This window comes from Thermobia domestica, chromosome 18 (genome assembly GCF_964235325.1).
Source record: "Thermobia domestica chromosome 18, izTheDome1.hap1.1, whole genome shotgun sequence".
Lineage (NCBI taxonomy): Eukaryota > Metazoa > Arthropoda > Insecta > Zygentoma > Lepismatidae > Thermobia > Thermobia domestica.
Window position 1 is genome coordinate 53,863,610 of NC_137471.1, and position 26,099 is coordinate 53,889,708.

Here is a 26,099-nt window from a genome sequence, read left to right on the forward strand (position 1 = left end):
GTTCTCAAAGAATGTACCTGGGCTAGATTGCAAGGATGCCTCAAAATGGTTGGTGTTAATATTTTACAGAGTTTTAAATGGGATACCGGATTCATATTGTAGTTTAAAGAGCTCGTCAATTGGGGTACCCGCGGGAGCATCGGCAGCTAAGTAATTATTATATGTGTAATTTGTAATTTTGACTTACAATGAAGTGTTTAGTTTTATAATTGTATTCTAAAGAGAACGTCTTAGCTGCATTAGTCTACCAGTGTTATAGCTAAGGTTGTAGGAATAATATCATATAATTTCTACGTACACAGTAAAAATGAGTGTGTTGATTCAACACAATAGTTCTTATGTTATCCAAATTATTGTTAAATTTTGACATATGCTTGGGGCTTCTTCGACTCCATTAGAATTTAGAATAAACTATTAGAATGGCAGTGGTTAAATCAGCTACCTGACATGGTCTTTATGAGTTAAAACGCGCCGAGAACAAGTGTAAGAACATCGAAAACAGATTACATCAGCCCTGCTAATGTAAATTTTGACAGAAGTTCATACCCTCTCAAAACTATTTATTTGAAGGTTTACTGAAAATGTAATGCGTTGTTCCTTACTTGGTGTAAATGTCAAATATAAGCTTTAAGCTTTGCTCATAGATAAAAATAGAAACTAACACAAATCCTCAATGCCAGTTACTTAGATATTTGTGATATCCGTGTAAGACAATGTGCATGCTACAAATTACAGTGTAGCTGTATTTATCTGATACATAGGATTTAGAGGCGTTTGTGATACCTTTTCTAATTCATTGTTCTTAGTAAATGAAAAGTTTGGTTGATTGCTGACGAATCGATGCAGTTATCAATATTAGTATTTACATTCACCATGCAACCTTGAGAGTTACTAGACTAAGGCCACCGTAACCTGAGCTCTGACAGATCTAACATCGTGCAAGTTGACGACAGTGTTGCGAACTGTCATAGCAAGAAGAATCAAAGCGACCACTTGACAGAACGATGAAGGAATCGCATTACTTTATCACTGATTGAATCAGATTATAAGTTGAAATATTTACAAACTAGATATTTAAAAAATAATCGTACTTCACTTTACTCCTCAACATTCCAGCAGAACGTAGTTCCACTAGGCCTAACGTTATTGCCACAATAATGAATATTTTTTCTTTTTCCAATTATTGACACAACTCTGTCCTTTTGACAAGTTTGCTACGTAAATAGAGGTGGGGTTACATGGAACAACAACCGGTCCACCTCCCTGTCGCCGCAGGGAGTAGGTTTTCGTTGAATTGAAAGCGAAGAGGGTAGTGAGTCTGTACGGCTCTTCTAAAGTTCAAGGGCAATGAACCATTATTTGGAATGTCACGCTGAAATTAGTAGAATTTGTAATGATCTTTGTCGGAAATTTGTTGACATAAGGAAAAAATGTACCTACATAATCTATATATTACAGAGATCGTTATAATGAGCTTTTCATAAGGACTGATTTAGAAATTGAATGGTTGGAAAGTAACGAACGTGATCCAGCTATGTTTGTCTTTTCGTAGAAGACATTTTTTTCACCAATATGTGAAGGGGAGGATAGGTTTAGACCCACAAAAATACATTTGGAAACACTAGGTTGTTTCCATGGTAACCGAACAGTGTTGTCGCATTTATACCTACTCATTACTGTGCAAGTTTTTGTTTTGACAGGTTGTTTTGATTTTTTGTGCTATCATCTCAGTACATTGGTGTGAATATTGTGGTGTAATCGTTGTTATTTTCATTCATCAGTGGAACATAGTTTGTAATCGTATTATTCACATAGACCTAAAATATAAATTTAGTATGTGTGTGTGTTTGTGTTTGTGTTTATGAACACAATGCCTGAAGTGCGGAAAGGGGGTGTCCTTGACAACTCAGGCACGGGAATTTGTGTTTAATCTTAGGGAATATTTGGAAAAAGAACGTAACGACGGTCCTTTATTGCCAATGAACAAAGTGATTGAAAGAGTAGATTCAGCTTTATACATTAGCCCTACAACTATGAAAAGAATCACAAAAGAAAAGTGCCGAAAGACCTCGCTGAACCGACGGAAACTTTATCCATCCTAGGAAAAAAGCGTAGGATGTCTACAGTAAATGGAATTAAATTGTCTACAATTGAAAGCCATTCTCTAACGTAAGTAGTTTTCAATTTAAAAAAAAAGATATGGGTCTTATGGAGAGTCGTTCTGACGCGTGTTTAGTGTCATACTAAAGAGTTGAGTTGATTTTGAGTTTAATGTCTCTTTCAGCAGCGAGGCTATATGAGACGTGAACCTACTGATTAACGTGGAATCCATACCACATGAGCTCCCGCCGGGAATCGAACAGGGTCTCCCATGCCAAAGGCGTACGCTAACCTCTTAGCCACGAAGAAGCTCGATGTCATACTAAAGAGTTCGACTAACATACGTTTCCATGCAGTAGTCAGACATTTAGTATGACGCTAATCATACGTCAAAACGATTCTGCATAAGGCCCTATGTGTTTAGAAGTAACGGTTGTTTTCTTTACGATTTTGTAAACTATCTTAACGCAAACTAATTTGTTTGTTTCTTTTGACTAATATATTCGTCAAGCATAATGTTAAATAATATTTTTGTTGTAATACATAGGTGATTCTTTTCCCACAAAATGTGCTCCTTGTTATATTGTATTGTTACAGAAGATAAACGTGGCAACCGCGCTTGATCGCACGTGAGAGTTGTCAGAGCTCTTCTTAGCGCGGCCTTACTCTAACAAGAATTACACGGGGTTATAGTGAAATAACACTGTGGCACTCTTCCTATTTGTGCGTTCTTTCGTTCAATTACATAGTTCTTTAATACCGCGGCGGCGTTATTTTCACACCGGCTCGGTGTCGTGATGGTAATACCTGGCCTGTGTTAACCGGAACACCGAACCCTTGGTGTTAAAACAATACACTAAAGTAGCAGTCACTGGGACCATGATTTCTGGTATTCTTCTTTTCCATCTACCTGAAGATATTCTGCACTATGCTCGATTTAAAATACAAATATCGTAACAAACAATAAAGTGCAAATAATACAGGAGTCAGATGTAAAATAACTTTATTGCATTGGTTAAAAGAAACATAAAGTTTTCTTCCACATTAACAACCAAAACAAGAAAACAAACATGGACAAAGGACTTAAATCCTCTCAAGATCAATAGTTATAGCGATTGTACAGTACCTTCTAAATCTCACGTTTTGGATCACACTAAAGAAGGACTATGAAACGATATGGTACATCTCGTTACACTTAAGAAGTTAAATACATACATTTAAGGTAGTATTCAGTTTTTACTATAGTTATCTACATTTGCTTTCAGTATCAAAGGAACAATTGAGTGAAGTGCTATAAAATGAACATACTCCTCATTTTCAAATTAACGTTATATACAGTGGATCATTGGATTGCGAACCCCTCGGTTTGTCAACAAATCGATTTAGAAACAAGTTTTGTAAACATTTTTTTTTTGTTTGGTTTGCGAACAATATTTCGTAGTATGAAAGCACACAGACGTGTATAACTATAGTTCCACCAGCAGTGGTTTGCCGTAAACATTATCTGTCAGAGAGCAGTAATAAAAAAAGAAACCTATTTGTTATTATTTTTTTTTACACTTGTGTTTGTTTGTGTTTTTAGCTCTGGTACTATTGTATTTAATTTACCGTTATTTATTTCTCTCCTAAGAAGATAATGTTATTTTCATTCTATATTCTTCGTTAAACAAAACTATTAAAAATGAATAATAATAATAATAATAATAATAATAATAATAATAATAATAATAATAATAATAATAAAAAGTACCATGTTTCTGAAGCTAGAAAGGGTTCATTATATTTAAGTTAAAATCAATGAAAAAACTAACTTCAGTTTACGAGAAGCGTTACGGAATGGGTTACACTCATAAGTTGAAGGTTTACTGTAATTCTTCTTCTTCTTCTTCTTCTTCTTTTTTTTTTTTTTTTTTTGACAAAATCAAATCACATAAGTCTATTGACGAAATATTACGTGCCTGTAGTAAAATGCGTTTTGTTTTTCAAAAGTCTGCATGTGAATAATTAAAACAGTCATTTTAAATCCGCACTTTCGATTCATTACACATGTTGTTTATGTTAGTTACAGAATTGGCACTCCGTGGAAATATTTAATCACTCAATTTTAATATTAATAACAATTGTCTTTTTCGTCCTATGTAATGTGGTTGCACATGGGTTAATCGTACCAAGAATCTTGAAAGAATTAATAAACTCATACTTTAAAACAACATTTAATCCATTTCAAATATATTATATTACCGAAACGTAATTGACTTGAGCTGATTTTGAGTTTAACGTTCCGTTCAGTAGCGAGGCTATATGAGACGTGGATCTACTGATTTACGTGGAATCCGAACCACATGAGCTCCCGCCGGGAATCGGACCCAGGCCTCCCACGCCAAAGGCGCGTACGCTAACCGCTTAGCCACGGAGGAGCTCTACCTAAACGTAATGTTTAATTGGCGAAGCAATTTGGACAATCAAGTCGAAGGCAAACTTAACACAAATCTTGATTTTAAACTTTCTCTACTCTGAAGTAAGAATTTTTCTTTGTAATTAATCAAACAAAGAAACTAGTTATCGTTTTCAGAAAAGGGAGTACAAAGACTATCAAATAAAATATGTAGTGTCCAATGTTTTTTTTAAAAAATACATTTGTACCAAATGATACATTTCAACAAATGATAAGTATGTAGATGTATCTATGGACACTCAATATCGTTAAGAAATTATTACATGTAAGTCAATACTATAAAACTGTTTACATTACAGGTAACTTTTCCTCAAAATAAGTTACGTTTTCTGAGCTTGTTACATTTCTATACATTCAGCCAATTGTCAATATTTTTATGTGAATATGCTTTTAGTGGCGAATGGGAAAGAAACATCACAGTGAAATTTAATGTTGCACTGCTTATACGGTAGATTATTGTCAGCAATGATAGCCTAAGACAAAACAGTGTGAATGAAGTAGATAGATAAATATTTACCTGGGATAAGACAGCACTTCTTCTAGTGTAAGTTAGATGAAATCGTGGTAACTATTTACAGGAACTTTGACTGTAATCCTTGGGATGTGTGGTGAGAGGCTAGATTACCGCAAACCTAGAGGAAAATCAACCGCAAAATTTCACCATATGTTTGATTTGTCGCAGAAAGAGCCAATAAGGAAGAAAAAACATTTTATCATTGGAAGCAAGACGTTCATAGAAATTCCCAATTTGTTGATAACGAAAATGCCAATAACGTAATTATATGTCCACTTGTGGGAAAATTGCGTTATTTGTAGGTATTATTTTTTTTAGGTTTAGGGTACTGAATCTTGAAGTCTATACTAAAATGTACTACATTTTATAACACTTCGGCTCGAATGTTCTATTGACTGTCCAGAAGCAGAAATAATACTTTATCCTGACGCAGCCTCAGTAACAGTGGTGCGCTCGGACGCTGTATCGGAAATAGGCTCTGGCTCATTTATGCAGAACCAAGGCATCTTCTTTTGTAGCTCTAACCTGCAAAGAAGAATAGAAATTGTACTCACATTCAACACACACAGTCTTAAACATATACGTATAAAGAGTATGTTGGTAAACTTAAAAATCATGAACAAATAACAAAACGGGACAGCAATATTGAAAATTTTCAACATGGAGTGTATACTAAATTCCTTATCCTTCAGAAAAGTTAGAAAGAGTACGAACTGTGCTCTACGTGGCCACGTGGGGGCCTTCCTTTTTAAGCGCACGGTTGTGGGTTCCATTTCCCACGTAATATTAAGCCTTGATTGAAACCCCAAGTAATTCATATCTCATTTTAAGTAGTAGCATCTGTTGTCCAAAGACAAGAGACTATATCTACTGGAAAACTGGTTTTGAGAAAATACCAATTTTCTGTTTAGATACAAGCCGAAACCTAATGGATTCGGTGAGACTTATGGCTGTGATAATGTTGTCAATATGATATATACGGTTTTCTTCTTTTGTCAATTAACGTCTCCCATTCGTATTTGCCTGCTGTTAATAAGCCAATTTCGGACAAATCTGCAGAAATGGTATTTTGCCTTTGGAAGGCTGCAATCTCAAAAAGCCCTGCTGCTGAAGAGGAATGTTAAACTCAATGGCTCAACTAGTCAAACTAACACATGTATCGAGTTGACTTACATATACTTGGTTAAGCCAAAAACGTAACTAGATGGGGGGCCAAGGCTGGTTAGGACTCTCTAGAACGTTGCTTTCCTCTATGTTACAGTTTGACATTAGATTGAAATGTCCTTTGAATTCTATCCTAGCAGTATATCCGCGGAAGCCAATAGATCTAACGTTTCAGGTAATCCTTTAACATGTGTTAGAATCTATCCATGGGAACTGGCATGGTCTCTAGATTCCCTTGCTTTGCTTTGTTTATGGCAAGTCTAGATAATTCAAAACGTTCACTTGCAGTTTTAATTTCAGACAAGAAGAAAAAGACAAGTACAGAGGGAATTGACCATGAGTTGGGCAGAATCAACATCCAGACCAACCTTACTTCATCATGCCCGTGGGTTTTCTCAGAATTCTCTCGTTCCCCTATTCCCACTAAATCTCCCTTTAGCACAGAGTTACAAATAATTTTTTCAAGAGTTACTTATAAATGACAATGTTTATGAATCACCCAAATTCTGGCCCCTTTAAAAGCAAATTTATACTAAAAAAGAAAAAAAAATATTATATATCAGACATTTTTTAGCTAGTAAGAATTAAAATTCCCTCAATTTTACAGTGTTATTATACAAAAAAAATGAAATTATTATAAATATTTAAATTTTGTAAATTTAGTAGACAATTCAATATTGGCTTCAGTACAAAATACTAACTGTCTGAATTGAATGAATTAATTCAAGATTGTTTCCAAAATCTAATCCAGTATACTAAGACAAGTCTAAAACTTAAGTTTGTTTTACCAAACATACACGTGGAAATTCTAGACAAGCGAATGTGAAAGGTATGCGGATTACATTCCATATTTTGTATGAAAGAACCACTTACATTCAGTCTATACTTCAGCTCTAGATTTGCCATTCATCTATAGGTTACGTAAGTCGAGAAGAGATGGAGCCTTCGAGGTTCCACAAGGAACTCAATCTAAGCGCCTTTTTATATTAACAACCTTTTCCCACAATTTCAGATTCCTTGCTTTGTATTTCAAGCACAGCCTTTACACACGTTGTGAGAACAACTAATGAAATTAAAAATCCCTTTATCACTCAATTATGAATTTCCTATTCTTTACATTTTATTTTATCTCTACCTCGCAATATTTTGTGAGAAATCTACCTAAGATGTAGATAGACTAAGAACTTATAATCAAGTGTTCGATTTTCAGTTGACACTAGTATTTAGAATTCTTCAGAGAGTAACAATATATAATTAACAGCTATTAAAAGTATTTTATAATAATACAGCCATACGCACACACACAAAAGTTCTGTACACTGAACGAGAACACGGTCAATCGTCCTAGGGTATCGTAATTTGCATTCTATGTAACAAAATACATCGAATCCACACCTTGGGATCCGCTGAACAAAACTTTCATTTTCTTACATAGCTGTATTACATGTATCTTCCCTATCCAAAATCGTTCAAGTTTTTCGCCCATAACAAAAAACTGACACACGGTCAATCGTCTTGGTGATTCGAAATTTGGATTCTGTGTAACAAAATATATCGAATCCATATCCTGGGGTCTGCTGAAAAGAACTTTTTTTTTTTTTTTTTTTTTTAAAGAGCTGCTGTACTTTTGCAACTGCAAATGCTTTTACAGCCATGCTTTTTATGCAGCTAACCAGTGATGATTTCAGGGGGTGCCCGGGGGGGATTTTTCACCCCGGAGCTACAAAATTCCCCCCAGGTGCTTCAGGCTTCTCCTTATAATTATGAAAACAACTTGTGGAAAGTGTCGTTAATGAAATGCAGGAAAGATTCAATGATAAGACCATGAAATTGATTCTACTAAGTGCATATTTTCAAAACTTTGATACATTTTTACAGCTCAGTGAGAATGAATGTAAAGAACTATATTTGGAACTAATGATGTCGATGTTGTCGTTGCGAATGTATTTTTTTTAATATGTTGCAGGCAGCAAACTTGAAGATTCTGGAACAAATATTGCTTCTTTTATTTTAAAAGCTGGTATTGGTTACGAGGTTCTTAAACCTCTGTCTGAGTGCGTGTTGTGTATCCCTGTTTCTACTGCTAACTGTAGATAAGTTATTCAGTGCTATGAGCAGAATCATGACAAAATTACGAAATCGTATCGGTCAAGATATTCTTCAGTCATGTTTAAAAGTATCGATCGAAGGAGACATTAAGCCTACAGAAGATTTTGTTTACGAGGTTATCAACAGGTACGCTATGAAGAAACCCAGACGCATTCGACTGATATAATTATAAAAATGTGACTGCTCTAATTTGTTACATTTTTTTTAATGATTTGAAATGAGTTTGTGATTGGAAAACTCAACAAAACTTTTTCTTAACACAATACACAATAAATCATTTACAGAATTTGTGCGTACGTTTTATCAGTTAAATAAGTCTAGCTCGACACTTGCCTTTCACGGTAATTTAACATTTTTAATGCTGTAGATTTTTCAGTTGATACCTTTTTCATATTGATAGCCATTTATTACCTCAAATTGCGTTAATGTCAGTTAGAAAGAAAGTGGAAATATTGAAATTTGAAGTTTAAGAACAGCGTTAAGAACTTTTTAAGTTTAAGGATAATGTATTTAAATATTATATACTCGTGTTATTAATATATTATGATATTTATAATATATGCAAGTTTGTAACTTGTGCAGATTTCTCTGCTTCTATGAGACACAATTAAACGCTGCACGAATGATCAGAATAATGTATAAGTTCTTTATATATTATCGAAATTTCCTTACGTCATAGCCTCGTTTATGCTCAGTGTAGGTTACAAGTATTTGTGTGTGTGTGTGTGCTTGTGCCAGTAAATTGTTAGTTCAAATATATAGGAATATCGACAACCCAACTTTCTAAAATTTAAAAATTTGCTCTCTATTAATAAACTTTACCTGTAAATTATTTTAATAGTGTTTCACAATTTCTGTCGGCCTTTACAGAATCCTTAAATATTTATGCCCCTTCTTCAAGGTAGAATTATAGCGGGAACTGCTGTAGGACATTTATGGCTGTACTTTTCTTTCCCTCTTTGTGTATTAATATCCCCCCCCCCGGGGGGGAAATGTTCTGAAATCATCACTGCAGCTAACTATATTACACCTGTCTTCCCTATCTAAAATCGCTCAAGTTTATCGTCCATAAAAAGAAATTGACACGGTCAATTGTACTGGGGTTTTGCACTTTGGATTCCGTACAAGAAAATACATCGAATACATCCAATGGAGTCCGCTGGACATATTTTTCTCGCATAGCTGTATTATGTGTATCCATCTCATTTCAATTCGCTCAAGTTGTTTGCCCATAACCAAAGATGGACACGATCGATTTTCCTGGAATTTCGAAATTTGGATTCTGTGTAACAGAATACATCGAATTCATAACCTGGGATCCGGTGCAAAGAACTTTTTATTTATTTATTTATTTATTTATTTATTTATTTATTTATTTATTTATTTATTTATTTGTGTGTGTGAGTGTAATATACGTAATACGTATATTGTATACGTAATCTACCCTATTTATATCATCCATAACTGTTTGAGATTCTCAACTGTAGTCAATGATATGTTATTTCCCTTTTCTTCTTTCTTTTTTGACTAATGTTCAATCCAAGGGTACTACAAAGTCATACCTCGAGAACAACCATAGCTTGAGAAACGATGTTTTACCGTATAGGACAGAATCGACGAAATTAAGTTTTTTTTTCAACTAAGTAAACGTTATAACCAATAATTTTACCTGTATCGAGGATGGTTAATGGCGTAAACCAATGGGTCCAAACAAGCCACAGCTTTGCATGTCAAGGCCGGTATCATAGTGACTGAAGGCGTAAGGAGCCATCTGTTGATAAATTAGTAACAATATATATATATAATTAGTATCAGAGATACTTCTGGTGATTTCCTAATCTAAAACATTTACTATGGTATTTACATCTAAGTTTTTCGTTATACATTTATGTGCAAGTATCTTTTTTCGAAAGTTTTAAATTTCTGATATAAACAGCGAGCTCAAGTTGAAACAGTGGCGGATCTTGAGAGAAATCACATTGGGAAAAAATAAAATAACATGCTACAATCTGGATGAAAAAAAACTCTCCTAATGTCCTAATTTCTGTATAGAGGCATTAGAATATTAGAGAGACTTTCTTTCCTTAGCTATTAGCGATAGACAATTAATTTTTACCGATTGTAGCTTCTCTTAAAGAGCCGCCATTGAATTATACAATGCGGAAGTATACACATGATACATACATCCCTAACAGATTAAGATAATTATGCCACTAAAGAGTAAGAGCGAACATATATCAAATGACTACGGTTTTGTTCAGACGCATAGTGGACTGCGAATACCAAGACTACGTCATACTGAGATGCCCTAATATAACTTGAAATTCTCCAGAAACCAAACACAATGCTTAAGAACAGCCTGTTTAATTAAAACGAAGGAAAATATAAACAAAATAGTATTTAGATTAGTGTTACGAGGGCTCGGAAAACCTGGCTTTAAAAAAAAAAAAAAGAGTTTTTTCCACGTCTTTTTTTGGCCTCAGAAAGTTGGGATTTTTTTTTCAATATTTTAATTTTATTGTAGAAACAACAGCACGTTCCACCTTTCTTTCCCCATTATACGTAACACGAAAAAGTATTTAATCACTGCAATCTGAAGAAAAATAGGAGGAATTCAATAATAAAGAATAACCGACCTCTAGATAAGAAAGAAAAAGGACAAATCGGTGTATGCAATGGGTTTTCTAATTGAAACGAATTGTTTGTGGAGTTATTTAGAATAATGTTCTGTGAGAAAAATGTTTTAGTGAAAATTTAATAGTATTTGCAAGAACTGTTCTGAATATATAGTAGTTGGACTTAGGAGAACAAAATTATCATTTAGCCATACATAAACTAAAAGTTCAGGTGTTTCTTTGGAGCTAAAGACACTTTTTATGAAGAAGGTTACGCGGAACAAGTGTATTCTGTCTATATACAAAGCATTTATTGAGGGCTTGAAAGTTCCAGCCGAAGGTCAAAAACGCTATACCCAAGTTTCCCATTTTAAATATATCGGTTCACGCTGCATACATCTTTCACGCCAAGACACACAAAGAATTGCCCTACAAATTAGTTACACCCAACTCAAAAAAACACCAAACGAAATAGACTATCTTCTGAAGGTATTTCCTTGCAGTTTGATTATGAGTACAGGTCAATGTACGAACAAACGTTTGTCTATGTTCGAAAAAAAAAAAAAAACATTGAAGACGTAGACCTAGAAGAGATATTGCATGGATGCATGCTTATTATGGATGGTAGCAAGAGAAAACTCAACATCAAGTCACTTATCTATATTTATCCGAAGTGATATATGTCAACTGTTTTTTTTTTTTTAATTTTTTTTGTAAAAATTCCACAATATTAATAACATTTAACGAAAAACGTCCAAGTATGAGACATATACCAATCTAGCTGAACAAAATGAAATTTATGAGTGTGAAAACTTATGTTTAGTTATCTAGAAAATGGAGAAAAAAACAATTACCTTGTAAACACAAAAAATGATGCTGTACAAGAAGTATGCCAGTTATTGAGGTGAAAACGAATACTGAAGTATACTCTCAATTAACTCTTCATTATGACAATGGGAATAAGGCAGTACATTGTACGATCAATGACATATACAGGGTGTCTCAAAAGTCCCTTACCACCCCTATTAAAATCCAAATGGATGTACTTTCAGCGAATTTGATGGTTAGGGGGACACTTCCTGGCGTAGATTACGCGGACGACAGCCATCTTGGTGCCGCCATCTTGGATTTAACTTTTTTATTACAAACGCTACGTGGGTCATGTGATACATGACCATAGGCTAGAATTTCACCAGAAAACCGAATCTGAAATCAAGATGCATTTATCTTTGTATATTAAATTATTATAATTCTTTAATAAAATTAATACTAATTCTTAAGTAATATTTAAGTAAAATATTGTCTAATATAAGACATATATAAGTAGCTAGATCACATCAAAGTAAACAAGGTAACAAACTTGACGAATCTTTTTTATTATGTGTAGGTTTCCAGAAAATTAAAAAAAAATATATATATTTTTAAAAAACTAAAAAGCATGTCATTCGTTGTCAATAATAATTTACAGTTTTTTTAAATGGAAGAATTCGTTATTTATTTGTGTGCTATGTAAGAAACAAAATAAATGCTAACTAATAGAATGTTATTTGTCTTTCCTAACGGGGAAACACATACTATTTACGAACATACCACTTGTAACTTAGAACGTCTGGGTATGGAATATACAAATAAGTTATCACATATTTCATTGCACTTGGTAATTCACAATGATTTTTGATGTGCTCTTACTTACCTGTCACCAAAGGCTCCAATGAATGCCATCACAGCATATGGTGTCCATGACAGAATAAACAGAAAGCAAAGGGTAACAGCTACCTTGGCTATTCTGATTTCAGCGGACACTTGATTTTGGTCTACATTACTTCGCAAAGATTGGACATTCATCTTCTTAGCCTAAAAGAGAAAGACATTTTAAGGTATTCAGAGAAGATATTTGCGTCATAAGATTGATAATAAATTAGCATGTAATTTTCTTAATCTATTTGGTTATCCTAGTTAAACATGCGTAAGAATTTATTTCAATATACATAATCAAAAGGAAATGCTACAAAACTCAAATGTAAGTATGTTAATAAGTAAAGTTCATCACTTCTATGACACGCTACCATTGTTCCAGAGGGATGCTGACACCCTGAAAGAGACCATGCACAACGCTATCTTTGGTAAGCTGATAGCTACTGTTCAAAGCATCAATAATGATAAGATTTTGTGTGGCCTCTTTCAGGGTGTTCAACAAGATTTCGAAACGTTGGTAACAATTAATTTGACAGTGATGAAAATTACTTGGAGATACTTATATATAGTATCAAGATTAAATTATCAAAAACTTTAAACGCCTCTAAACAAATACTTGTAGGTGAAGCTTGGACTGAGGTCTGCGGCTGTAAATTAAATTTCACCTCGATTTCAGTGGTTAACGGAACACTTTGGTTTTACAGCATTTCCTGCTTATTATATATTAAAATAATTGTGGACCTGGGTGGTGTAATAGTTTAACCAACATCCAATCACTAGGCCCCAACATAATTAAAAAGACAAATTGCACAATAAACCCCAACTTTTAGTGCAAAACTTCAGTGCAATATAGAAGTTGATAATTTTGTTGTACTAGTTGCCAAATATAGGATACGCTGTGTAAAATAATTTTCAGAAGTAAATGAACAATCTTAAGCCTATTTTTCTCATTTTTTAAATTATTGTTGAATAGATCACTATTGCACCCAGGGCAAATTAATAGATTAAGAAATTCCAAGTCCTATTATCCCTATCGCATTATTTACTTTTTCATTTAAATTTAATGCTTTTCACACAAGGAGTCCATACATATAAAAGATAGATTTACCTTTATAGTTACTGAGTTTGAGTGTGGTTAGCCCAAATTGGGCACATTTGAATGTGGGACATTAATTAAATATTTTATTTCATGTTTCTCACATCGTGATATTTTTATTTTTTCTTATATTAAGTTTGGGGTGTGGCTTATATTTGTGGCTATAGGTAAGTATTACGTTATCCCAGTCAAACATGCGTAAGAATTCATTTCAATATTAGAAATGATACAAAACTGAAATGTCAGTATGTTTATACGTAATTAGTGTTCATCGCTGTCGATAACACGCTGCTAGCGCTGCGGAACCACTTTAACAGCCTGAAACAGGCCACACGCAACGTTTACTTTGATGAGTTGCTGTTCAACACATCAGTGATGATGGGGTTGCGCATGTCCTCTTTCAGGGTATCAAGATGCTTGCAAAGTACTGGCAGCGTATAAGCGACAGTGATGGACACTTCTTATAAACAGATGCTTAAATTGGGAAGGACAAGGGGGAATTGCTCCCTTTGAGTTTGAGAAACATACTATTTGATAAATTGTATACTAATATATTAGAAAAAGAAGAAGAAGAAGAAGAAAACAACCTAAAACTCTCATGTAGGTGGACAACCTTGCCCTCTCCTGGAAAACTCTGAAATAACACTATTGTTTATAAACATACTGACGTTTCAGTTTTGTAGTGTTTCCTATTTAATATACATAACCTAATACTTAACAAGTTACTTTCATTTCGAAGTTTGCTGAAAAAATTCATATTTGTGGATATCGATCCACATGGTGATATCTATTATTATAATCCGTGTACAAAACTATTCTGCAAAACTCCTAGTATTTACCTGTTCTCGTAGCTGTTTCTCGTGAGCTACGACATGTTTGACAATCTGCGTGTAGAAGTATGCTACGAGGCTCAGGGGCAACACGTAGGAGCAAACAAAGATGCAGACGACGAAAGCTTTTGTTTCGCTGGTGTCTGTCAGGTAATCGAATGTGCAACTGGTTAAAAAGCCCTCTGAAATAATAATAATAATAATAATAATAATAATAATAATAATAATAATAATAATAATAATAATAATAATAATAATAATAAAAGAAACAGAAAAATCACATGTTTATTAAAATTAATAATTTCTTTGCAGTGTTAGTCATAAATACATGCAGAACACAATTTTGATGCCAATATTAAGCTAATATGCGTTAAATAATAATGTATAAGCTGATGTTACACCCACCACCACTGAGATCGTGTTCGAACTAGTCCCATTAAAATTCACATAATCCAATATTCGAACAAAATATGATACAACGGTTCATGAACTTCCTGCCCTGAGACCTGGAAGCAATGAGACCCATGATCCAAATCGATTTGGTGTAATCCAGAGACAATGAAAGAACGTAATACCTAGGTATATATAAGAAGAGTACGAGACTCAAGTATGAGTCTGCTAATGTTATTTTAACGAGCATGATTTTATGGTATATCTATCTCTTTTTTTCTCACTATATGTATTATTTTTCTTTCTTGTTGTGTACGTGTGTCATTGACCCGGAAACAGTCAGACCCGTGACTCACCAAACTCGGTGATCTGGGTACCTCCGTCACCCGGAGACGATGAAACATCGTCATATACGTACATGAAGAGTGTGTAAAGACACGAATATACGTAATTGTAACAAGCATGACTCTCCCCATTCTCTTTTCTCACTAAATAGATATATTTCTTTCTCTTCTGTATGCTTCTGTGTGTCAAAAACATTGCACTGAAAGATAACTGCAAGAGCTATCAGAGTATAAACACATGAGGATCACCAAAATGAAAAGCTACATGTTCTTTTTACGAGGGATCGTCAAAGTTTAATCGAGTGACACTATAAAACTTGTCACGTAGAATATGAGAGATGTTGCTGAGTTCGAAACGATGTAGTCTATGTTCAAAACCACTGCATTATTTATTCAGTATGGGAAGACGAATAAACATGAAATTATAATTGAAATAGTAAAGTCATGGTTACTTCATTAAGAAATGTCAGACTGGGAACCAAACACGTGAATATTAGAGCTCGAGCAATGGACAATCCACTATAAAATTCTTCAGTAATGCTATAGAGTTGATATTTCAGCTGCTTCCGGGTCATCAGATCTACAGTATACGGGTCACCAGGTCTGTCTGGGTCCCCGGATCTCTCCGAGTTACGAGGTCAGACTGGCTGTGAGATACCAGAACAAGACCCGGCGTCTCGTGCCACTAATACGAATAGACATAATTATTATAAGAGAGAGAAAGAATATCCTCGAATTCAGAGGAGGGCACCGACAGAATGATTCTAGCAGTGGGGAAAAGGAAGATCCCAACATTTAAAGATGGAGCTTAAAATACAATAACATTTTTACAAGTTCTGTTGTGTCTCACAAAGAGTGTATACATTTTTCTGGCGTACTCTGTATGTACGATAAGCAAAAGAGTGTCCCTATATTTATACAGAATGAAAATCTATTATACAGTTGCATACACTTTTATATGTATATTACTATATCTTTACCAAATGTTGTGACTAATGTACCTCTTACTGCAAAATCAAAGCAAGTGCAAAACCAAAGCAAAGTTATTTTTATTCGCATTGAATTTCAACAATTTTAAAATTTCCTGATTTTCCGTTTCTCAGTGTATAATTTTAGTTATTTCCGTAGCACCATACTTGACTGATAGTCGGTGTGGTTGCGAGTAGGTAATTAGAAAAATAAAATAAATAAATAAATAAATAAAGTTGGCCCAACATTGTGTAAAGTGTATGTTGGCCAAGTAACAATTTGCTGGCATTTACCCAACCGTTTAGACCTCCCACTATCAATCGCGATTTTACTTGTTTCGTAAGCCTTACGTTAACAATTGAGTTGGTTGGCAAATGCACGGCAAAGCAACCAATTACAACGCAGGGTCAACGATGGTAGTTGGCTATCACACCATGAGCTGGATGGTAGAGTTAGTACCAGTACCTGGAACGTAACGACTCCAAACTTCTAGAAGTGGGAAGAGAGCCCATGGCAACACATACAACCAGAGAATCATCAGTAGAATCATTGCATGAAGCTTTGACATCTTCCCCGCGAAAGGCCTTACAATTGTCCTAAAGAATTAGAAAAAAACAACAAAAAATTAGAGTTAAAATGATTATAATGAAACGACGATTGCATTAGATTTCATTGGTTCGACAATCGTTGCTGGGAAATGAAAAGAAAAATGCAAACATAAATCATATTACCAATCAATATATCTCATTAACATAGACTGAACAAAATGACATGGGTGAGTGTAAATCCTCATGCGTAATTTGGGAAAAATATTTTTTGTGAACTTGAAAAATTGATACGTAGGATAACCACTGATGAAGTGATACTGAAGTATATTCTTATAAGATTTTCATTACAGTGTCAGCAAGAGGATAATACTTATTCTTAGAACACTAAATTGATTTAAAAAAAAACTCACTATCTCCGGCCGTTTTGGCTCTATGTAGATCAATATTGAAACTGGAAGCTGTAGTGGATTTCTATCACTTCCGGTTTTCGTAAAGAGTTAAGGATGAAGATAAAATGTATTATTGAGACGCTTAATCGATTGCAGGAAATCGCTTCTCGCTATCTATCATCGTTTTTTCTCTGTAGCAATCAACGGGAAAACCGGAAATGGTTAATTTTTCTACTTTTGAATTGAACATCACCTCCATCAACAAACTCAGTTTCTAATTTTGACTCTGTACACTCTGACCGAAATTGAGGGTGTTCTATCAAGTATTCTTAAGATTTTTAGTTCCAGGACGGATGGAGAGACAAGGTACGGTAAATATATAAAGCAGTTTTGATAAAGAAAAAAACTTCTTAAAAAAGTAACACTGAAGCTAAAATGCAAGTTTAGTGGTGAAGATTCTCCCACATAGCACAGAGGCGTGCTCTGGACATCCAAAGGAGTTTCTTCCGGGATACTAGGACATCTACGGGATGTGTCATGTCATATTGCCAGAGAACTTCCCGTGTAGTGTTGTTCTCGAAACGAGAATGAGTTCTAATACGAATAGAAATGTTTGAGACGAGACAGCAATTTCACAGCATCTCTCGCGACGAGACAACCCTAAATCTAGTGTTGTGAGCAACAGTACTACAGTGGTAATTCTATATAAAAAGAAGACGTCCCGAAACAGGAATTCCTGCAATATTTCTAGGCTCTTTACGCATAATTACAGGAAGTCCAAATTGTCCCGTGTAAGGTACATTCCATCGAGATCCAAGGGAAACCCAATGGAAATTTACATTATCCTTAAAGTATCTACAGTAACAGACACATCCCATTGAAATCTAGGAGAAATCTCAAGGATAGTTCCATTATCCTTGAAGTTTCTACTGTGACATACATCCCATTGAAATCTAGGAGAAATCCCGAGGACAGTTCCATTATCCTTAAAGTTTTTACTATGACAGACACATCCCATTGAAATCTAGGAGAAATTTCCGAGGATAGTTCATTTATCTTTAAAGTTTCTACTATGACTGACACATCCCACTGAAATCTAAGAGAAATCCCGTGAATAGTTCCGTTATCTTTAAAGTTTCTACTAGACAGACACATCCCATTGGAATCTAAGAGAAATCCCATGAATTGTTCCATTATCCTGAAAGTTTCAACTGTGAAAAGAACATTCCATTGAAATTAAAGGGAAAGTCAGTGGATATGTCCATTATCCTTAAAATATCTACTGTGATAGGCGCATTCCATTGAAATTTAAGGGAAATCCTGTGGATATTTCCATTGTGAGCGTATCCCGGGAAAAGTATGGGACTTCTAGGATATCCAAAGAATATTCCACAAACAGGTTATCCAATGTGGGTTATCCTTGTTGTTCAGTCTCTGAACTTCATTATTTTCGAAATAGGAAGAAGTAAAATAATTACTTAATAAGAGAGTACGGAACACATGTTATTTTAAATTCTCACCTGTATCTGTCGTAAGCTATTGCAGCATTAGTTACCGATGCTCCAATACCAGATAAGGCTCCAATGAAGGCAAACATCTGACAACCAAATTTTCCGGTTGCTGGTCCCAAATGGAAGGAATTGTAGATGAAAAGAGGAGTTTTTGCCATCATCATGAAGTCACATATTGCCAAATTTAATACCAGCATATTTGATGGCGTTCTTAGGGATGGAGCACTGAATAAAACAGGAAAAAATTAATTAATACTTAATCCATCAAAGAAAAATAGTACGTAATATATACAAATCGTAACTAAAGTTTGTATTACAAGTTAGGTGCATTAAAATACAGTGTTGACATTCATTTACATGAATTTGTTCGATTACATATGTGTCATTTTGTTATACAACCTGTTATCTTTGTATGGTTACATGCAGAAGTTAAGATCATCCTACGCAATGAGTTGTGACAAGTGGTTTTCATAGACTTACATACAATTGTAACATTCCTCAATTAATGAATTTTGCAGTGACCAGAACAAGTAATAATCTGGTAGACTTGAGATCTAATGAACACGGCAGTAAGGTAGATCCCAACAAGCGTATTGATTTCTATCGACTGTAAAAAGAGATATGTGGGCTGGTGTTGTCCATACGGAAGACATATTTCCAATTGGCCCAATTAGTATATAATGAATGCTTTGTATTAATTGTTACCCTCAAACATTCCAACTGGAAACAGTAAATGTCATCAGAGACGTATGCAGGAATGTATTTCGGGAAGTTCAAAGCTTTTCGAGGGAATTAAAATTCAACATTAGTAAATTATAGTAAAATTTGTAAAACTACCTCCAAAATTGGACTAAGTTTACAGAAAAGTAGGGATTTTGAAGGGGTTACGACCCTCAGAACCCAACCCCTGCGTACATCCCTGTATGTCGTAGTTCAGTATCTGATGGTGTGACGAGAGCTCTTAAAGCGCAATATCACCCTAACTGCACTTGATACAAAACATCACATTCTTCGGATGCAGACCAATGGAGCATTTAATAATGATGTTTAAAAGAATTTTGGGGCTATAATTCATTTCACAGCAGCATTGATCGCACGTTTACTAATTGATGTTGACATTACTGCGTTCGGAAATAATATTTAAAATGCATTTCAAATCAATTGGAAGTTAAAATTCAAACCCATTCACGGTTATGATGAAGACATTGAATTTTTAAAACGATTGGAAGTACCTAGGTCTTAGAAATGGTGAGGGAGAAAAGAGTAGTTTTAGATATTATTAAGAAGAGGAAGATAAATTGGTTGGAGCATTGGCTAAGAAGGAAGGGACTTACGAAGAGGGTATGGTGGCAGGAAATAGAGGGAGGGGATGAATAAGACTACAATTAATAGACAATATCAAAATCGTACGTGAAGATGAAGAGATTAGCAGCAGACCGTTGAAGATTCTCAGTTGCGCCAAGTGACCTGCCAATAATAGCAGAATATCTTTGATGATGATGAGATACTTAGAAGAAACCTACCAGTTATAGCCTGTATCATTATTACAAGTATTGTATTATACAAAGGTGTACCAAAAAGTAAGATGAATTTTCGATTTACTGAAAAACGTGCGGAAATAAATATCTGAAACTCTATCATGTTTTCAATGGTATCACACTAACATTTGACATAGGCAATATAGTAGGCTAAAGATACATTCCAAAGTGACACCAAATTCCATGCCCTTTGCAAAGATATGTTGGTCCAGGCTCCCTAACCAAGTTCCCTAACTTGTTGCGCCTTTTCCAGTGTATCGAAACGCTACCCACGGAGATTCTTCTGTAGGGGACCAAACGAATGATAGTAGGAAGGGGGCAAATCAGGGTATATGGGGATGGTTAAGAATTTCCCAGTTGAAACTCATGATATATGTGCGGGTCCTTTTGGCTGTATATAGTCATGCGTTATCGTGCAGTTACACCTCTCACAGTGCCTCTTTTCGTTCCTGACATATGACTGCTTTCAGCTTGTCCATGGTTTGACAGTACATGTACGCAGTAAGGCTCGTACTCTTTGCCGGAAATACAAAGTGAATAACACCATGACGATCCCAAAACACAGTATCCATTGTTTTCTTTCCAGATCTTGTCTTAAATTTCGTAGCTGGCTGTGACGAGGATATTTGCATGCTAAGCTCTGACATTTTGATTCAGATGGCGTACAGAACAGTACAGATATTCTGTTGACTATCTTGCAATTATCAACGTTCCGTGTGTACCCCATCCTCCATATAACCCTGATTTAGCCCCTTGTAATTTCTTTCTTTTTCCAATTTTGAAGAAACACCTCCGGGAACGGCATTTCTCATCTTCAGGGACAGTGGTGAAAGCTGCTGAGGCGATTTTGAGGGATTTGTCCAAAAATAGTTTCCAGCATGTCTTTGATGACTGGTAAAAACGTTGGGACAAGTGTATTGCATGTAATGGGGACTATTTTGAAAAAGACCATCAACATTTGGCGGATTAGTACAGGTAATTATGTTTTATACATTTATGACCATTCTTTATTGATCATCCCTCGTATAAATGGGTCGAAATGAGAACTTTATTTTTTCTTGAAGTCGGTTAAAAGTAAAATAGTCACACATGCCTTAACACGACTGTTCTGTAAGTGAAGCAAGTAGGACAGTTGTCAAGGGCCCATACTATAGAAGAAAAGAGTTAACTACAGTACTTAAGGAAAACTAACAGGTTTACTACTTCTAATTCATCCTTGAGACTCGAGATAATGAGCCAACATTTTGTAAGTCATTTTTGGTGGCTGTATACTATTAATCTTTCATTTTACAACGAATTATTTTATTTAACATCTCACGGTTAGGCATTTTAGGCTAAAAAAAAAGACGAATGAGAACTGAAAGTTATCGATTAGGAAATATCTGGTGGAATGAGAATGTGGGAAGAAACGGAAGGACCCGATAAAACGAGTGGACACGATGTTACCCATCACAAACTTACATGGCCAAGAATCTAACCAGTGACCTTTCGCACCAGGGATGAACGCTCTACCACTAAGATACTGATGTTCCCTGTATACTATTAATGTCGCGAAGTGCACACACAGTGAAATATCAGTTTCATTGATATGAAAAAGTAAATACTGGCGCAAAATAATTTGTTCATTCTGATATGTAACTCTTCTATCACAATTGCCTCCGTAATTTACTTTAGCAATTAGTCCAAGGTAACGCAAAACAACGGAACGACTCTGTGCGTCCAGTCAAAACAAAAGAGAGCTTTCAATTAATTTATTTCTAAATTCCTATTAATGATTCTAGGGGAACCCATACAACTTCTAGGGGCGACAAACATTTTTCTCATACCTAGATAAGGCATCTTTTATAGACATTGTAACGGATAATAAATATTAAAACAATGGATGGTACAGTAACATTTAAAATAAATTAATGGGAATTTATGAAAATTGATACCGCAGTGAATACTTACGTAGAAAATATCCAGATGACGATGCCATTCCCCGTGAGGGCACAGATGAAGAAAATAGTGTAGAGGAAGCCCAAAAGGTAATGCATGATCGGTGTTGGAGCATCAAAATGATTCCAGTGTTCAGGAATATACGAACGCTCCTCTGGAGGAATATTGGACACAAGACTCCGTACCATATCCCTGGGAAAATTGACCATAAAAAATATAATGCTACAAACGTGTTAAAAGTAAAGAAAGAAAAATGTGCACTGCAGTTAGGATAAAGAATGTCCCATATTTCACGTTGGCTTTTTTCTTTGTGTGTGTTTTGTTTCAACCAAAGATCATTTTCATAAAGTATTGATATGAAGCACCTAACATTGAAAATATTTTTTAAAAAAAATATGCACACCATGCAACAAAAAGGGATTTTACTTTAGAACGAGAGCATGAAACATCATTAAAGTGTGTGATTTCAGATCTCAAAAAACACAAAAATTCAACATACATATAAACATAAAACATAGTTTTTAGATGGTTCTTCTTCTTCTTCTTCTTCTTCTTCTTATTATTATTATTATTATTATTATTATTATTATTATTATTATTATTATTATTATTATTATTATTATTATTATTATTATTATTATTATTATTATTATTATTATTATTACAGTAGAGTTTCGATAATGCGGACCCACATCTGGTCTCTGTCCCATGAAGTCGCAACTTGTTTACAAGAAGCAAAAGTTGGTTATCAAATAGCAAAAAATGACATGACATGCAGCAGCTAACAGACACCGGGAAAAATCTCAGCTACTGAGAAAGAGGAAAAAGAGTTTATAAAGAAGACTGGTAAGATTATAGAGGAAAGATATTTAACTGCTGTGTACAATGCTGATGGAACCGGTTTCTTTTACAAGATGCTTACTTCAGAAACATTAGTTATCAAGAACGAGAGAAAAGCTCATAGGTACAAACAAAAACAGCGTATATCATTAGTGGTATGTTGTATCGAAAGTGGGAGTCATAAACTACCGCTCATGGTGGTTATTCAACATAGCGATATACACTGCCAATGGAATATCGTGCTCAGAAGAAAGCGTGGATGGACAAACAAATATTCTCTCATGGTGGTTCCACGAAATATTTGTACTAGTTCTAAGAAAAGAACTAAAGAAAGAAAAGAATTTTCATTGAAAACCATCATTCTAATTGGCAGTGCTCCCAAGTCATCCTTCTGACGTGACCCTAAAGTCTGATGTTATACGAGCAGTCTTTCTTTCGCCCAATGTGACAGCCCTGATTTAGTCCATGGAACATGGCATTTCGAAATTAATCAAATGTCATTATTAACATGTATTTCTCGTCTCCCTTTTGGATGAATGTGAAAATATTCCACCGAAGCTACGCTGAAGGCGTGAAAAGCATTTAACTTTCGTGATGTTGTTTTCCAAACAGCAGAAGCATAAGAGAGAACATGGACAACGTTTCCATAATGAAGAACTGGAGAAAAGTGTGGCCATCCGTTGATATAGAGTTAGAACCTGTAGTAGCTGGCAGCGATGAGCCAGTCAATTTCTGTCAAATTATACGTTGACATGTTCCATAAGCTTCCAGGAGGAAGTTAAGAAATTCATGAAGATGTTGCTACGTGTCTAAGTGAGGAAAACTGTGAAGTTGACTAAAATTTAAGGAATGAGAAAATAATCAAAATTGTACAGGCAAGTAAATGTGAAAGTGGTGGAGAAGAGAAAATTGGAGATGGAGAGAGCATGAAAATTTCTCACAATACTGGTACCGAAGTTGCAGATATCTTCCTGGAGAATTACAATATGCAACAACCAGATACGCGTAGTAAGGATATAATGCTTGTAAAACTGTTGCATAATAAAACATATCGCTGTTGAGAATTTTCATTGCTTCAATTGAAAATTCGGGAGATGTTTAATAGTAAATGACACTCTATGTAGAACCTCAAGGGTTAAATTCTATTATTTCTATGATAATGTATGTAACTTTAGATATACTGCATATGTTAAACTAAATTTCACATGATGTCAATAATTCGTCACCTCTCTTAGCAAGGAATCGCCGGATTAGCAAAGAGTCCACTATATTATTATTATTATTATTATTATTATTATTATTATTATTATTATTATTATTATTATTATTATTATTATTATTATTATTATTATTGTTAGTAGTAGTAGTAGTAGTAGTAGTAGTAGTAGTAGTAGTTTTTATTTATTTATTTATTCAACATTTTTAATTGCATAATGGAATACAATCTCTGTTTCTCCTTGTTAAGAAAAGGTACTCAAAACTGTTATGTCCAACAGAACGCCAAGTTGTCTGCAACCAACCAAACTCAGTGTTGTTGTGGGTTATATAAGCAAAAGGCGCTCATGAATTGTTTCTAAATGTAATTAATTTTACTAAGTTTAGAGTAAAATTATACACGGTGTATGCTACAATAAAAATTATGTAAAAAATTGTACTGTCATTGGGTTTATATATCTGCATACAATTTTAGAGCTCTAGTTAGTATAGGAGTACAGGAAAGCATCTTATAATAGAACTTTTTTTATATTAAAAAAGTAAACGTTTAAAAGTACTTTTATAAATTGCGCTAAAAAGGAGAAAGTATTTTTTGGTGTTATAAAATGAAAAGGTCTGATTAAGACTGAAAGCATTGGGCACTCTTCAAAGCTTGAAGAGCTAGAGTTTTTTTTATTGTATATTAGGATATTACTTATCGTATTCAATGCCAAGCGTGCCCGATACCCTTTTAGTCTTATCCTATTATTGTCAGTTCACTCCGAAAAAAAATTGTTTTTATTGCATATTATAAAACCATTGTTTTTAAAACTTTTCCTTCATATTGCGTTAATACTGTATTCAACTAAAGAATGAATAAATTTAAAATTTTCAATATAAAATATAGGTCGATTTTATTTATCAATTTAACATGAATCAAATTACTATTTCTAATGAGTACGAAAAATAAATTAAATACTAGATATATGATCTATTCTAATTTTAACAAGGCCTTACACAGAGGAAGCATGAATGTTGCAAAACTTAGATGTAACAAACGGCCACAAAAGTTTTGGCCGGGATTAGTCGAAGTAATAATTCGTAAATAATTATTGTAACTGGTTATTTCATTCAGACAGTTCTTATGTTATAACTAGGATCGAATTTAGATTTGATGAGGCCGTAAGCTATTGAAGGTAATGGGGTCCTTTATATGTCCAACTGTTCTTTGTCAATGACAAATTGTTTGCACTGCAGTCTGCAGCTGCATGTTACATGTTCCCATGCAGAACGTAGGCACCCTATGTGCAGAAATGAGTAAATTAGTGATATCTTTAGGAGGGACCCCATTACTTACACGATAGAAGAATACACAAAACACACAATATAAATTTTACTTTAGTTGTTTTTTATCTTATATTTTGGAAATGTACATCCAGTTTCTTCTGTAAATTTTTGTGGGCCCTAAGATATAGTTTGTTAGTTTATATTTAAATCCGGCACTGGTTACAACTACGATCATTTCATAGCATATGTTTCTCCTACTTTTTAAAATTTAATCAACGTTGATCCATATATGTATATAGAGTGTTTTGCAGCGTACGGAACTAATAATACTATAAACTTGTAGTCATTCTGCACAAGATAACAAGATATTAATTGTTCTTGGTAATGGATAGCATTAAAACTCTGTCATATATAATTCCAGAAAATCTGTAAAAAAATTTTATAAAATATTCCATTGGTTGATTTAGTACCTAAAAGGAGGGGGCGAAAAAGGAGATTTCAAACTAGTTAATAACTAAAAGTTATATAATTTATGGAAGATTAATATTTTAAAATCACGGTTGTATCATAAAG

The 26,099-nt window shown here is 34.3% G+C and overlaps 1 protein-coding gene across 1 annotated transcript; it reads right to left on the bottom strand.

Moving 5' to 3' along the window:
* Window positions 1-4,730: 4,730 nt before the first annotated feature.
* On the bottom strand, window positions 4,731-22,393 carry LOC145675685 (opsin, ultraviolet-sensitive-like). Its single transcript, XM_081746277.1, has 7 exons — window positions 22,218-22,393; window positions 18,739-18,954; window positions 16,747-16,877; window positions 14,588-14,760; window positions 12,651-12,811; window positions 10,012-10,113; window positions 4,731-5,594 (listed from the first exon to the last, which is right to left on the bottom strand). Exons 1-7 carry the CDS (start codon window positions 22,391-22,393, stop codon window positions 5,489-5,491), a joined length of 1,065 nt encoding a protein of 354 aa, XP_081602403.1. The 3' UTR covers window positions 4,731-5,488.
* Between the last annotated feature and the right edge of the window lie 3,706 nt (window positions 22,394-26,099).

Excerpts from the sequence above, each read along its gene's own strand:
- LOC145675685 (XM_081746277.1), bottom strand. The coding sequence starts at position 22,393 with ATGGTACGGAGTCTTGTGTCCAATATTCCTCCAGAGGAGCGTTCGTAT. Across the intron at positions 14,761-16,746 it reads TTGGAGTCGTTACGTTCCAG|AGGGCTTTTTAACCAGTTGC; the intron begins GTACTGGTACTA and ends TTATTATTTCAG. Across the intron at positions 5,595-10,011 it reads ATTAACCATCCTCGATACAG|GTTAGAGCTACAAAAGAAGA; the intron begins GTAAAATTATTG and ends TCTTCTTTGCAG.